At 38.9% G+C, this 12,361-nt stretch overlaps 1 protein-coding gene across 1 annotated transcript in view; it reads left to right on the top strand.

Moving 5' to 3' along the window:
- Positions 1 to 12,361, top strand: part of LOC116449969 (neural-cadherin-like) — a 61,364-nt gene that overhangs the window by 29,037 nt on the left and 19,966 nt on the right. The window contains exons 10-21 of the mRNA XM_032121969.1: positions 540 to 710; positions 1,242 to 1,414; positions 2,413 to 2,580; positions 2,777 to 3,026; positions 3,124 to 3,251; positions 4,083 to 4,269; positions 5,012 to 5,155; positions 6,258 to 6,541; positions 7,071 to 8,685; positions 9,749 to 9,842; positions 11,021 to 11,205; positions 11,419 to 11,648. Coding sequence (XP_031977860.1) covers positions 540 to 710; positions 1,242 to 1,414; positions 2,413 to 2,580; positions 2,777 to 3,026; positions 3,124 to 3,251; positions 4,083 to 4,269; positions 5,012 to 5,155; positions 6,258 to 6,541; positions 7,071 to 8,685; positions 9,749 to 9,842; positions 11,021 to 11,205; positions 11,419 to 11,648 — 3,629 coding nt within the window. The remainder of the gene's footprint in view (positions 1 to 539; positions 711 to 1,241; positions 1,415 to 2,412; positions 2,581 to 2,776; positions 3,027 to 3,123; positions 3,252 to 4,082; positions 4,270 to 5,011; positions 5,156 to 6,257; positions 6,542 to 7,070; positions 8,686 to 9,748; positions 9,843 to 11,020; positions 11,206 to 11,418; positions 11,649 to 12,361) is intronic.

The raw sequence follows: 12,361 nt of genomic DNA, 5'->3' as shown, positions 1-12,361 counted from the left end.
GTAACTGGTTTTAAAAAACCCAAACAAATGTATTTTAGGTGCACATTATCCTGCAACATTGCTAATGGCATGTAAGTGATTTATCCAAATAACATTAGTCTTACAAACAACAAAGGAACTAAATCTTAGAAGGCCAAAACTAAGTTCAGGCAGGATTTCTGGAGGATAAAAGACATGAAACATTCCTTTACCTTGCACTTATGGCTCTTCAAAAGAAATATTTTTTTAGAAACTCATTCTCTTAGTTTAGTACTTATCTCCATTTTCTGAACTTAAATTATACTTCAATTCTAATTCAAATTCCTATTGTGTGTAGATGTAGGTGTAACTGAAGTTTGAATCTGCCTGAGCAGTACAATATCAGCTGTTGCATTTGTTACATCCCAGGGTTGCATCATTGAACCTGAAGTTCATGTTATAGGTATACTTAACCTATATTGCATTGTATCTCAATGCATTGACAGAAAAGTAAATATCTGCATGTAGAATATTGCCAAATACACAGAATTTTAACTTTTCGGTATTTCATTTGTTTTCAGGAATTCTGACAACTCTTCAGGTATTTGATCGAGAAAAACAGAGGGAATATCCCATCACTGTGACAGCAACAGATCAGGCAGCGGAGCCACTCATTGGAATATGTCAGATCAATATTGTCATCCTGGACCAAAATGACAATGACCCCAGATTTGAAAACACCCACTATGAATGTAATTGAGAGTCATTGGATAGAGTTTCAGTGCCCTGAGTGTGAGCGTACCCCATGTCTCAGATCTTTGGGTTTTTGCCTTTCCTGGCAGTAGAAAATGTGACAAACTGTGATGCAGCTAGAGATGCACTTTGCTTATTTAATTGCAGAGCTGTTATTCTATGTAATGTGTGATGTAACAAGTACAGCCTTAGCTCATAGGCTTGCCTTATGGGAAAGTTCCTTGGAACAATAGCCATGTCATTCATACAGAGCAATTATTTTCTGAGTTAAAAGACAATTAAAAGAAGTATCTTATAAGAAATAAGAATTCCAGATTATGAATGGGGTAATATGAAGTTCAGATATGATCTGTAGTTCTGGAGTGATAGCAGCCCTTTAAAATCCTCTGTGTGTGTGGCCATTGTTCCAAGGAACAGAAAGTTATACTAAAGTAATAAGGTATGGCAGTTATTTCTTTATGACTTACAAAGATGTCCATGGTAGTTTAGCAAATTAATGATCAGTTTGAAATATCCTTTCCTTACATTAGATTTCCTAAGAGAGGACACAAGAGTTGGGACCAGCTTCCTGCGTGTGGCAGCCCGTGATGATGACTACAGCTCAAATGCTGCCATTACATATTCCATAGCAAATGATGAACCAAATTATTTACAGATTAATCCTACCACAGGCTGGGTGTTTGTGAACCAACCCATATCTCAGGTATGGTGCTTGCTTTCCTTTTTAAGCTGACTATTTCAGTATATCCTAGGAGGGACTGAGGTAATGAGTTTGGGTTACCCCTTCAGGTTAAAGGATCAATACATCTATTTAAATTAAACATGAGTCTAAGGCTTTTAGCTGTTGGGTTCATTGACTGTGAATTGCATATGAGCAAGCCCTGCTTTCAGCTGGGAAGCAGCAGCTACAGCACTGCCTCTGAGACTTGCTCTTCCCATTTCCCTGCCTTTGGCATGCTAATTCCAAGAGCTAGAGGGCTGAGGTCATAAGCAGAGGAGCAAGAACCCAAGTGTAGGACTTCACTGTGTTAACAGGCAATGAGTCAAGACACAAACCTGAATGGGAACAAGGGTGAAATTTTGGTCCTGATACAGATTCCCAACTTGATACATGTCAGTTTTGGTGGATTAAGCATAGGTGTCCCTCAGGAAGGTGAAAGCGTAATTCATGTATCTAAAATTGATCAGTTTCAGCTATTTCTAAATACCTACACAAGCAGTTGGATATTTTCAGGTTTTAAAGTAATTTATTTTGAAATGGAAATACTGTTGCAGATGTCAGTCTTCAAATAGATATTTTTAATACTGACATTTAACGTCTAAGTAACTGACACACAAAAGTTTGGTGAAGGGGTATTATTTTAACATATTTTCTTTAATGAATCAAAGAACCCTGCACACCTAATAACAAGAACTGTTAATAGGTAAGCTTAAGAACTCAGGAGCTCAAAAAAGTAGGTTTTTTGGTTCAGTTTGGTTTTAAATTTTGTGTCACATTTTGCTTAGGTTTATTGAGACAAATAGCAAAATTTTCCAACAATCTTCAGTAAAGGAAATAGAATTTTCATCAAATTTCACCTATTTCATATTTTGAATTCAGCTGCAGGTATTATTTTTCTGTGTAGGTTATTTTTAAGTGTGCCTTTAATCTTATGTATTAATGTATTTTGGAGGCCTGCTCAAACCTTTTTTACTGTTCAGAAGTCATCTATAATTCGAGAGATTACTGCTACAGATGGAGGCAACAGGAGCAGTAAAGTGGAACTTTCTGTAACTGTAACCAGTGCAAAAAACCAACCTCCACAGTGGGAAAGAGACAGTTATGAAGTTGTTATTCCAGAGAATACTACACGGGATGCCTCAATTTTGGTAAGGTTGGGACAGGCTTGTTTGTCTGTCTGTATCTCTCAGGCTGAACATGGTTTATTTGCTTAAATATAGTGAGCTTTTATAAGAGTTTTGTGGTTTTTAGCTGACTATCTGGGAGTGTCAAAGCACAAAAGCTTTTAGAAGTGTTGCTGTACTTACAGAAGTGTTGATTACACACACTTTTTGAACTGTGCAGACAATCAAAGCAACTTCTCCCCTTGGAGATCCCCGTGTCACTTACAACCTGGAAGAGGGGCTTGTCCCGGAGGCCAACATGCCAGTTCGTTTCTACCTCACTCCAAACAGACATGATGGCTCTGCTTCAATCCTGGTAGCTGAGCCACTGGATTATGAAACGACAAAGAGCTTTCTGCTGCGGGTCCGAGCACAGAACGTGGCTGCAGTTCCTCTGGCAGCATTCACCATGGTCTATGTTAATGTCACAGGTGTGTGAGCTGTTCAGTGATGTCACAGTATAATCCTGTACTGCTTTCCTTTAAAGTTTTATAGTTTTCTCTTTGCGTGCTCTTTTTGGTGTTCTAGATGTCAATGACAATGTCCCATTCTTCACTTCATCTATTTATGAAGCCTCAGTAACAGAGGGAGCTGATGTGGGGACATTTGTCACTCAGGTGTCTGCCACTGACCTCGACCTTGGTCAGCATGGTGAGGTAAGAAAGTGGGGACCTTCATCTCTCCTGATGAAAGCTGTGGAATAACTTCTGCATGAACAATGGCTAAACAGTCTGGAAATCTTCAGCCTAGAAAAGGGATGACTAATAGGGAAATGTAGAGTGAAATAAAGTAGTTAATTACATACTTGTCTATGTTGCAATGTGAAAAATGCAGTTGGTGTGAGGCAGAAAACAAAGAGGAAATATTTAGACAACCTGCAGCTCAGATGAAATTCTTGTTGTAGAATTCTCTAGTCTAGAAAGTTCTACATGAGCCTGAAATGAGATTGGATAAACTAATGGAAGAAAAGCTGTGTTAAAAGCTTCTGTTAATTGGAAATCATTGGGGTACTTCAAACTGAATCCTTACAAAATATGGCAAGTTAACACCCAAAGTGAATGTATTTCTTGCTGATTAAAAAACCAGAAAGTAGATACATCCTTAGAACAAGAGTGCAAGCTGAAGTCAAGTCACAAAAACATGTATGTAATAGATACTGAGCAGGTTCAAATGCAGCTCACCTGTGGCTGTTGTATTAGTACTTGGGATCTTTAGCCGAGTTTGAGTGCTGCAGCACAAGCACTGCACAAATGTGTGCTAGTGAAATCAGGAGCTGATCAGACAAATTATTTTCCTTTACAGATCAGCAGTCAAGGAAGTTAATTGGCTTTAGACCAGATTGCTGAAGCTGCAGTTTTACCCATCTTCCTTGGCCTGATCAAGTATTCATGGATGAGACTGTTCTTCCTCTCTTTAAGTAGTGATCTAGTTGTGAACTATCCAACAAAAGAAAAGTATATGTTAACAATTTCTTTTTAATCCTGTAGATAACTTACTCCCTGTTACATGACAGTGGCAGAGACTATGCCTCTTTTCGCTTGGACCCCCAGACAGGCTCCATATACACCACCTCAGTGTTTGACAGGGAGGAGAAGGGCTCCTACCTTCTGGAAGTCACCTCAGTGGATGGGTCTGAATCAGCTCGACCTGGAAAGCATGGGAAGCCAAACTCTGGTAAGAGACAGATGGCTGTGCTAAGTGTGATATTATCTGGATTGTGTCTGAAAACAGAAGCTCTGAAATACAGGATTAAATGGTAATTTCTGGTTCTTTTCACGGCTTGTGTTTTGGTTTCACACCTGTTGTTTTGTTTTCGTGGTGGCTTTTTTTCCGTTTATCCGTGCAACAGTTGTGTCAGAGCTCTGTCAGAGCTTGATGATCAAGCAAGCTTTTTGTTCTGAAATTAAAGAAAATCCTACAGGCCTTCATATTTAGAGTTTAGAGAGTATTTCCTAGCTAGCAATGATGTGCCTATTGTCTATAGGATGCAAATCTTTGGGCAGTGGAAGTGTTTCTCAAAGCACTGCATATGGTACTGTATTCAATCAAAAGTCATTATGAAGCAGGAATGTTCAAGATAGAAAATCCTTTTCTCAATTGATCACCCTGCTTAAATAAAAACTTAAGATTTTGTGGCTTCAGGATGAAAAGTTATGACTAAACACTGTACAACTGCCATATTAGGCATCAATTATTCATGTATTATCTGTTTAAACAAATTGGATGTGACATTCATTTGATACCCAAGTGCTTTTGAGTAATGTTGGTATATATATGGTCCTCAACCCTAAGGGTTTGTTTCTGTATTGTCTGCATATTTGTCTTCATGTAATGTGCAGGCAGACAGGTTAAGGGATTGTAGCTGACAGAAGTGGCACAGCTGGGGGTTTGAATCTCTTGCTCCTTGTGTCTCCAGACACGGCCTATGTGCGAGTTTCCATCAGTGATGTGAACGACAACCAGCCAGTCTTTGCCCAGAGTGTCTACGAGGTGAACGTGGATGAGGACCAGGATGTGGGATCCACCATCCTTACAGTCAGTGCTAACGATGAGGATGAAGGTAAAGCTTTGGAATCCCCCACAGCTCTGTCCAAAGTATTAATCTGTTGATCTCAGCACACCAAGACATATTTGGTGGTGTTAGAAAGGGAAATGTCTTTTTGTCTCTAGGTTTTAAAACTTCTTTAAGTGTGAACTGATCATGCATGAACATTAGCTCATAATGGAGCTGTGAGGCACAATCTCTTATTTCAGGAGACATGCATTAATGTGGGATGATAGGAGATAATTTCTGTGCCTGCAGATTCAAATTTTTTATATATCAGATCATTTTCTTACAAATGGGTGCCAATAAAAATGTCCTGGTTAACTAGAATAAGTCAGACTTGATTTAAGTGAGATTCGTTTGCTTTTTCTGTGATGGACAGTATAGTTTGTGTTTGTTTTGTTTGTTTTCTAAAATTTGTACCTAGACTTCCTGAATGCATATGATGAATTTTAGCTACACTGTTTTATCCACAAATCAGCCAGAAATTCAGCCACTAATCATGTAAAAGTAAGTACATAACCAGTGCTCATAAAAGAGAGAGGGATTAGTACATGCTTCCATCTTTTGACCATGGAGCACTGCTAATTCAGCCTCACTGTATGGTGAAACACTACTTTTTTTGTTATTGCACAAGTCCCAAAGGACTGTTCTATCAGTGTGTTTGTGCAGTGCAGGGAAATCCTGACTGCACTGGATTCCTCCCACTCTGTAGGAGGCTGAGGCAAATGTGGTACAGATGTACTGCGGAAGGATTTACCTACTCAAGGAGCTTTCAGTTTGGTGCTTAGGCTGCCTGTAAATCTACTGTTTAGTGTTGGACAGGGGACCTGATGTGATGGATATGTGGCACTTCATTTCTGCCCTCTAAATAAAGTAAAAACAGAATTATTACTTCATTGCAAAGACACGTTTTGTAGAGACAAACTACAGTTGGACACACCAGAACTGAAAATGCTGATAAATAATCTGACATAGCTGCATGTTTTAAAAGACCACAAAAATTATAAAAATAATACCACTTATCAGTTATTGTATGATTTGTACTTCATGTCAACATCCTATGCATCAGTCTGCTTCAAGAAATGTGTTTTCTGACGCTGTTGGTAATTGACAGGAACAAATGCTAAATTACGGTATCAGATCACAGCTGGAAACACAGGAGGAGTGCTGGATGTAGATCCAGAAACAGGAGCCATTTTCATTGCCCAACCACTGGACTATGAAGAAACAAAAATGTATGAGATCCACTTATTGGCCTCTGATGGGAAATGGGAAGATTATGCAGTTATCATCATCAACATCATGAATAAAAATGATGAGGCTCCAGTTTTCTCTATCAATGAATACTATGGAAGTATAATTGAGGAACTGGATGCGTTACCAGTCTTTGTACTGCAGGTAGTGTATGCAGTTTCAGAGATTATAATATTTCCATGAAAAAGCACAGATTACTGTGGTACAATTATGTTAAAAATAACTCAGCACATATATATTTACATATTAGTGAAGTTCAATTTTACTAAGTTTTTTTGTCACTGGAAGAGAAGAAATGGACTTTTGTAGAAAAAAAAAATTACAGGGATAGTAAGTAGGATAAACAGGATAGATCATTTATTGATCCTGAAAAGCAAATAATTGACAATTTAAAGTAGCTATCAGAATATCATATTTAAATTACCTGTATGAATATGAAAAATACAATATTATTTTAGTACTAAAATTTTTAAGTTGTTAACATAGTTAAAAATGCTTATTTGCCTGCTCTGAATTGTCCCTGTGTTTGCTGTTCTGTGGCATGCACATATTAATAGCATGTCATATGCTTTTGCTTGGACTCCTTTAGAGTGGAGCAGCATATAGGATGTGATGCAATCACTGCATATTTCATACTTTCTATGTTGTTTGGGTTTTTTTGAAACTTTTGTAGGTTCTGGCCAGTGATCCTGATAGTGGTGTTGATGGAGGAGATTTGAGATATTCCTTGCACGGGTATGGTGCAGGTGATATTTTCACAATAGATGAGAAAACAGGCAGCATTTACTCACACAAGAGGCTGGACCGGGAAGAGAGAGCACTGTGGAGATTTATTGTGTTGGCTACTGATGAAGGTGGAGGAGGACTTACAGGGTTTGCTGATGTGATTATCAATGTGTGGGATATAAATGACAATGCCCCCATGTTCACGTGCATGCCTAATGACTGCAACGGGAATGTCTTTGAAAACTCTCCTCCAGACACCTTAGTCATGGAAATGGGTGCAGTCGATCGTGATGATCCAGATGTTGGTCTTAACGCTGTCCTGACGTACAGGATAACAGACAACGTGAGGAACGAGTTCGGTACTGACATGTTTAATATCAATCCCAATACTGGTACCATCCATGTGGCAGGGGGACTGCTAGACAGAGAGAGGACTGAGAGTTATTTTCTTACTGTTGAAGCAAGAGATGGGGACGGGCTAACAGGAACGGGCACTGCCACTGTCTGGGTCGCGGACGTCAATGATAACGGTCCGAAATTCACAAAGAAGTTGTGGCAGGCAGCGATTCCTGAGAACAGTGCCATCGACTCAGAAGTCCTGCAAGTGTGTGCTACAGATGCAGACATTGGGGAAAATGCAGACTTAACGTTCAATATCATTGGAGGAGACCTAGATCAGAAGTTTTATATTGAGAATGACAAAGAATGGCAATGTGGCACTGTTCGACTGAAAAAAAAGTTGGATTTTGAGAATGCCCGTGAAAGACAGTTTAATCTTACTATTACTGTGGAAGACCTGGATTTTTCTAGTGTTGCAGTGTGCCTGATTGAAGTTGAAGATTCAAATGACCACAGCCCAGCTTTCCTTTCTCAGTTTATTCAGGCAAACCCTTTATTTGAAGACGTGCCTGTAGGTACTACAGTAACCACAGTGAGAGCTACAGACAAGGACTCTGATTTGAATGGGAAGATTATCTATTCTATAAAGTCAGATTCAGATCCTATGAGACAGTTTGTGGTTGACCAGTATGGTCATGTGGTTGTGGCAAATGCACTGGATCGTGAAGCCATTCAGAAATATGCTTTAATTGTACAAGCTTCAGATCAGGGGACACCTGCCCGCACTGGAAGTGTTACAGTTTTAATTAACTTGCTTGATATTAATGACAATGGACCAAGGTTTGAGGCACCATACATGCCTGTAGTTTGGGAAAATACATTGAAGCCTGAAATAGTGCACATGAACCATACATCAAAGCTGCTTCATGCATTTGATCCAGACGGTGAGGAAAATGGGCCACCCTTTACCTTTTCATTGCCACCAGATTATCAGCATTCTTTGGATTTTTCTCTTACTGACAACAGAAACAACACAGCAACTATAACAGCTTTGAGGTCCTTTGACAGAGAAAAGCAGAAGGTGTTTCACCTGCCAATAGTTATAACAGATAGTGGGATTCCACCTATGAGCTCCACAAACACCCTGACTGTAACAGTTGGGGATGAGAACGACAACTGCCATGAGTCTGGCCACAAGGAGGTCTATGTGTACAGTTACAAAGGTAAGTGCTAGCTGGATGTTGTATCATAGTCTGGATATTATATCAGATTCATGAATGTAGCAGAGTTTTATACATAATTTCTCTCTTGCAGTCTGCTAGTCTATTTCTTTGAAGTTTACATACTTCAAAACTGCAGCTCCAGGTCTGCAGACTCCTAAGTAAAGTGAAATAAGTGAAATATATTTGCAAAACTCAGATCTTAGTGTGTAAAATATTATCTACCAAAAACCTGTTAGCTGCCAATGAGTATATATTAAAATTGCAGAAAAAGCAGCATTATTATAAACCAATAAAATCTACTTTCCATTAATGAGTGTTCACCTACAGAAGGTATTTTGCAGTTAAATTTTCTGAGTTTGCTATGCCTAAATTAGAAAAAGATGTGACCAGATCATACTGTAGAAATGAGAGAATGAAGCATCCAGGATGGCTTGGGTCCAGATTTGAACCTTTAAAATCTCCCATGTTAAACCTTGACTGTGGAATTCAGATGTCTCCTTCCCTGGACTTGTTCCTCTTGCTGTTTAAGAAGAGTTGATTGGATGTCCCACTTCTGTGACAGCCCACAGGGGCCTGAAAAAAGGACTAATACTTGGCCCAGCTTGGTATCTTCTTGCCCTTTTCCTTTTCTCAGTCATGTCCTTCTCCCTCAGCTGTACACCACAAGATGCTCTCCCTCTTTTCCTGGGTTCCACTTGTGTGCTCTTCAAAATAATAGAGTAGCAGTGAAACATTATGAATTAACTCCTGATATGGTGATTTTTAATTTTTATTTTTTTGTCTGAGAGTTTTGTAGAGAGTTGTATTTATGTATTATTCTGGTGTTGTTTTGTGCTGTTTCCAGCTTTTCTTCTTTCATGTGACATCTCCAGTGTATTCACATTGCCAGAACTGGCAGAAATCATATGACAGGCTATGCATTGTTTTAAGAAACTTGGATCATAACCATCACTAAATTGAGTAGGAATCTGAAAATAATAAATGCAGTAATGAATGTGACAGAATATAAAGTGCACTGAAAAGCAAAAACTAAATGCAGATTTATTATAATTTATCTCAACAGGAAAATGGTCAACAACAGTGCTTGGGGAAGTGTTTGCACCAGATCAGGATGACTGGGACAATAAAACATTTCTCTCTGAAGGAAAACTGCTCAAGTGAGGATTGTATTTCTGTCAAAATGAGTAATATTTATGCTTCTGTAATTATTTTGCTCACCATGTATTTCTCTGTGTTCAGGATGTGCATAAGGCCAGGGTTATTGAGTGTATTAAGAGATGTACCTTTTGAATGCTCTTCTTCTTTTTCACTTGAGTTACTAGGTATTAAGAAATTAATGCATGAAATATTTTTTCCAAGACAATGCAGGATCGCACCATGATGTTGATTTTTATTCAGATGTCATAGTTAATTTACTTAAAAATGTGTGTCCTGTAAGCTCCAGTTTAAAAATAAGCAGAGTTTCTAACACTTGCTCTCAAATGTTAGGGTTGATGGAATACAAATCCTGAATTTAAAAGCAAAGAATGGAGTCATTTCATCAAAAATGAAAGGGAATTTGGTGCTCTCCTGTGATGGCTAAATTTACAATTGCATATGAAAACCATGACTCAGATTAGTGGAAGCTTTTTCCAGTTAATTGAAATGTTGAATTGAACACTTAATTCCTACTTAGACATTATTTGTTCATATTTTAAAGTGAGATGGTTTATGGCATAACTGTATGGTGTTTGAAAGGGAAAAAAAGGATGTGAAAGTGAATGCAAATTTTGGTCTGTGCTGTGACTAAAAGTTTAAAAGCTTTATGTAGCCTAAAATTAAAGACTGACTTTCTGTCCATCTGCAGCCCATGGACCTGTTTCCATATTAAGAGGTTACTGTTCCATAATGGTCATGGAATATTTCCATAATTGCTGATTACTGGTCCTTTGAGGTGTCAAATGAAGATGCCGTGAGAGATTTTATACAGACTTACCCTGTTCCAGATAGAGATGTGAGAATCTGGAATGATAAGTGTGGTTTTGTCACTTCCTACTACTGACCTCAGAGGCTTGCCCATGATGACTGTGCTGAACCACGTGGTTCAACAGCACACTGCTTTTGTTCAAATTTGGGAAAGGCTGAGTGGCAGGAACAGCTTTTTATAACATTTCCAGATTGTCATTTCTCAGTTAAGGTGGCTGAGGTGCCTTTCTGAGGTTGTTGGATAATTCCCATAAGTTTTGGTCCTGTAACCTTCATAGTAACGTTTAAGGCCTTCTGAATCATGTCAATGAATAAAGTAAGTCCTCAACTTTGATTTGTTAAGATTTCCTAATTGAAGGTTTCTGTGTAGATCTTTCAGATTAAATCAGAGGACTGGGTCTTTGCTGATGGTGGATAACACTCTTCAGGGAATATACAACTTAAGAGTTAGAGTTTCTGATGGAGTTTGTCCTGATGTTATATCTACAGTACAAATCCACATCAAAGACCTGGAAAATGAAGCCATACAAAACTCAGCCACTGTGCGTTTCTCAGGTTGGTTTTATTTGCCGGTGAGAGTTTAGATCAGCTGCTTCTCTAACTTAATGTTTATGTGGTGTAGGTATTATCATATCAATATTTGATATGCTTATCACTGTAGGGTACTTTCTGGTATGTTTCTATATTGTTAAATAAGAAATAAATTGAGAAATTAACCTCTGAGCTCCCTGTATTTCATGTTTATCTATTTTCGAATCTCATAAGCAGGTGTCACAGCAGAGGAGTTCATAAGGAGAGATGAACATGGCAAAACGAGACATGGCAAGTTCAAGGAGTTCCTTGCAAAACTGTTACCTGCTAAGCTGAGTGATGTCATTGTCTTCAGTGTGATGAACAGGGATGGAAAACAGACAGATGTGAGATTTGCAGTCCGTGCTAGCCCGGCCTATTACAGACCTGAGAAACTACATGCAGAGATGGCAGCCTTTAAAACTGAGGTTTGTTCTCTGGGGTCATCTGTGGAACTCACCCAAACACTGAATTTGCAGGGTGTATATCCCAAACCCCAGTGGAAAAATATTCTGTATCTACAGATAAGGGTTTTATTGCTTTATTGCACTCAGAACAAAAACACTTGTCAAACAAGTGTTTAATTCAAGCTTTCTCTCTTCTTTTTAGTGCCATACGTACTGGTATTGTATGGTTGTACTAAGTTCTGGTTCAATGAATGTAATCACTGGGGAGCTTCAGAAGAATGGGTCTCTACTGGTGTCATGGGGTAGATACCTGTGTTTTCTCCAGTCAGTGTTTCATTGTGTAATCCCCAAATCCCCTCATCATCAGCTTGTGTTTAGACACTTGGAGTGGAGGCTTGATGCCACCTTGACAGAAATTGTACAGTACAAAGAGGTGACACTTCACAGAAAAAGTCCTGCTGGAAGGAATGTGTGGGATAGAGGAACAGTTGCAACAGGTAAGTGAGATGGAGACAACCAATCCTGTGGCTGCATTAATCTCACAAAGGACAACTTCGAATACAAAGTCACACCCTCCCCCAACTTCTTTTACTGTTGTAAAGGGAAGATAGGTTTTGGATGGAAGATGTTTTCTGGCCCTTCCTGGTGTTCCCTAAGTGTCCTGCTCTCTTAGCATGCCCTCTAACTCAGTTACACAGACACAGTCTGTCTTGGCCACACCTGGATTTTTCTGT

This window comes from Corvus moneduloides, chromosome 12 (assembly GCF_009650955.1).
Source record: "Corvus moneduloides isolate bCorMon1 chromosome 12, bCorMon1.pri, whole genome shotgun sequence".
In the NCBI taxonomy this organism is placed as follows: Eukaryota; Metazoa; Chordata; class Aves; order Passeriformes; family Corvidae; genus Corvus; species Corvus moneduloides.
This window is presented reverse-complemented; position numbering and strand designations above follow the sequence as displayed.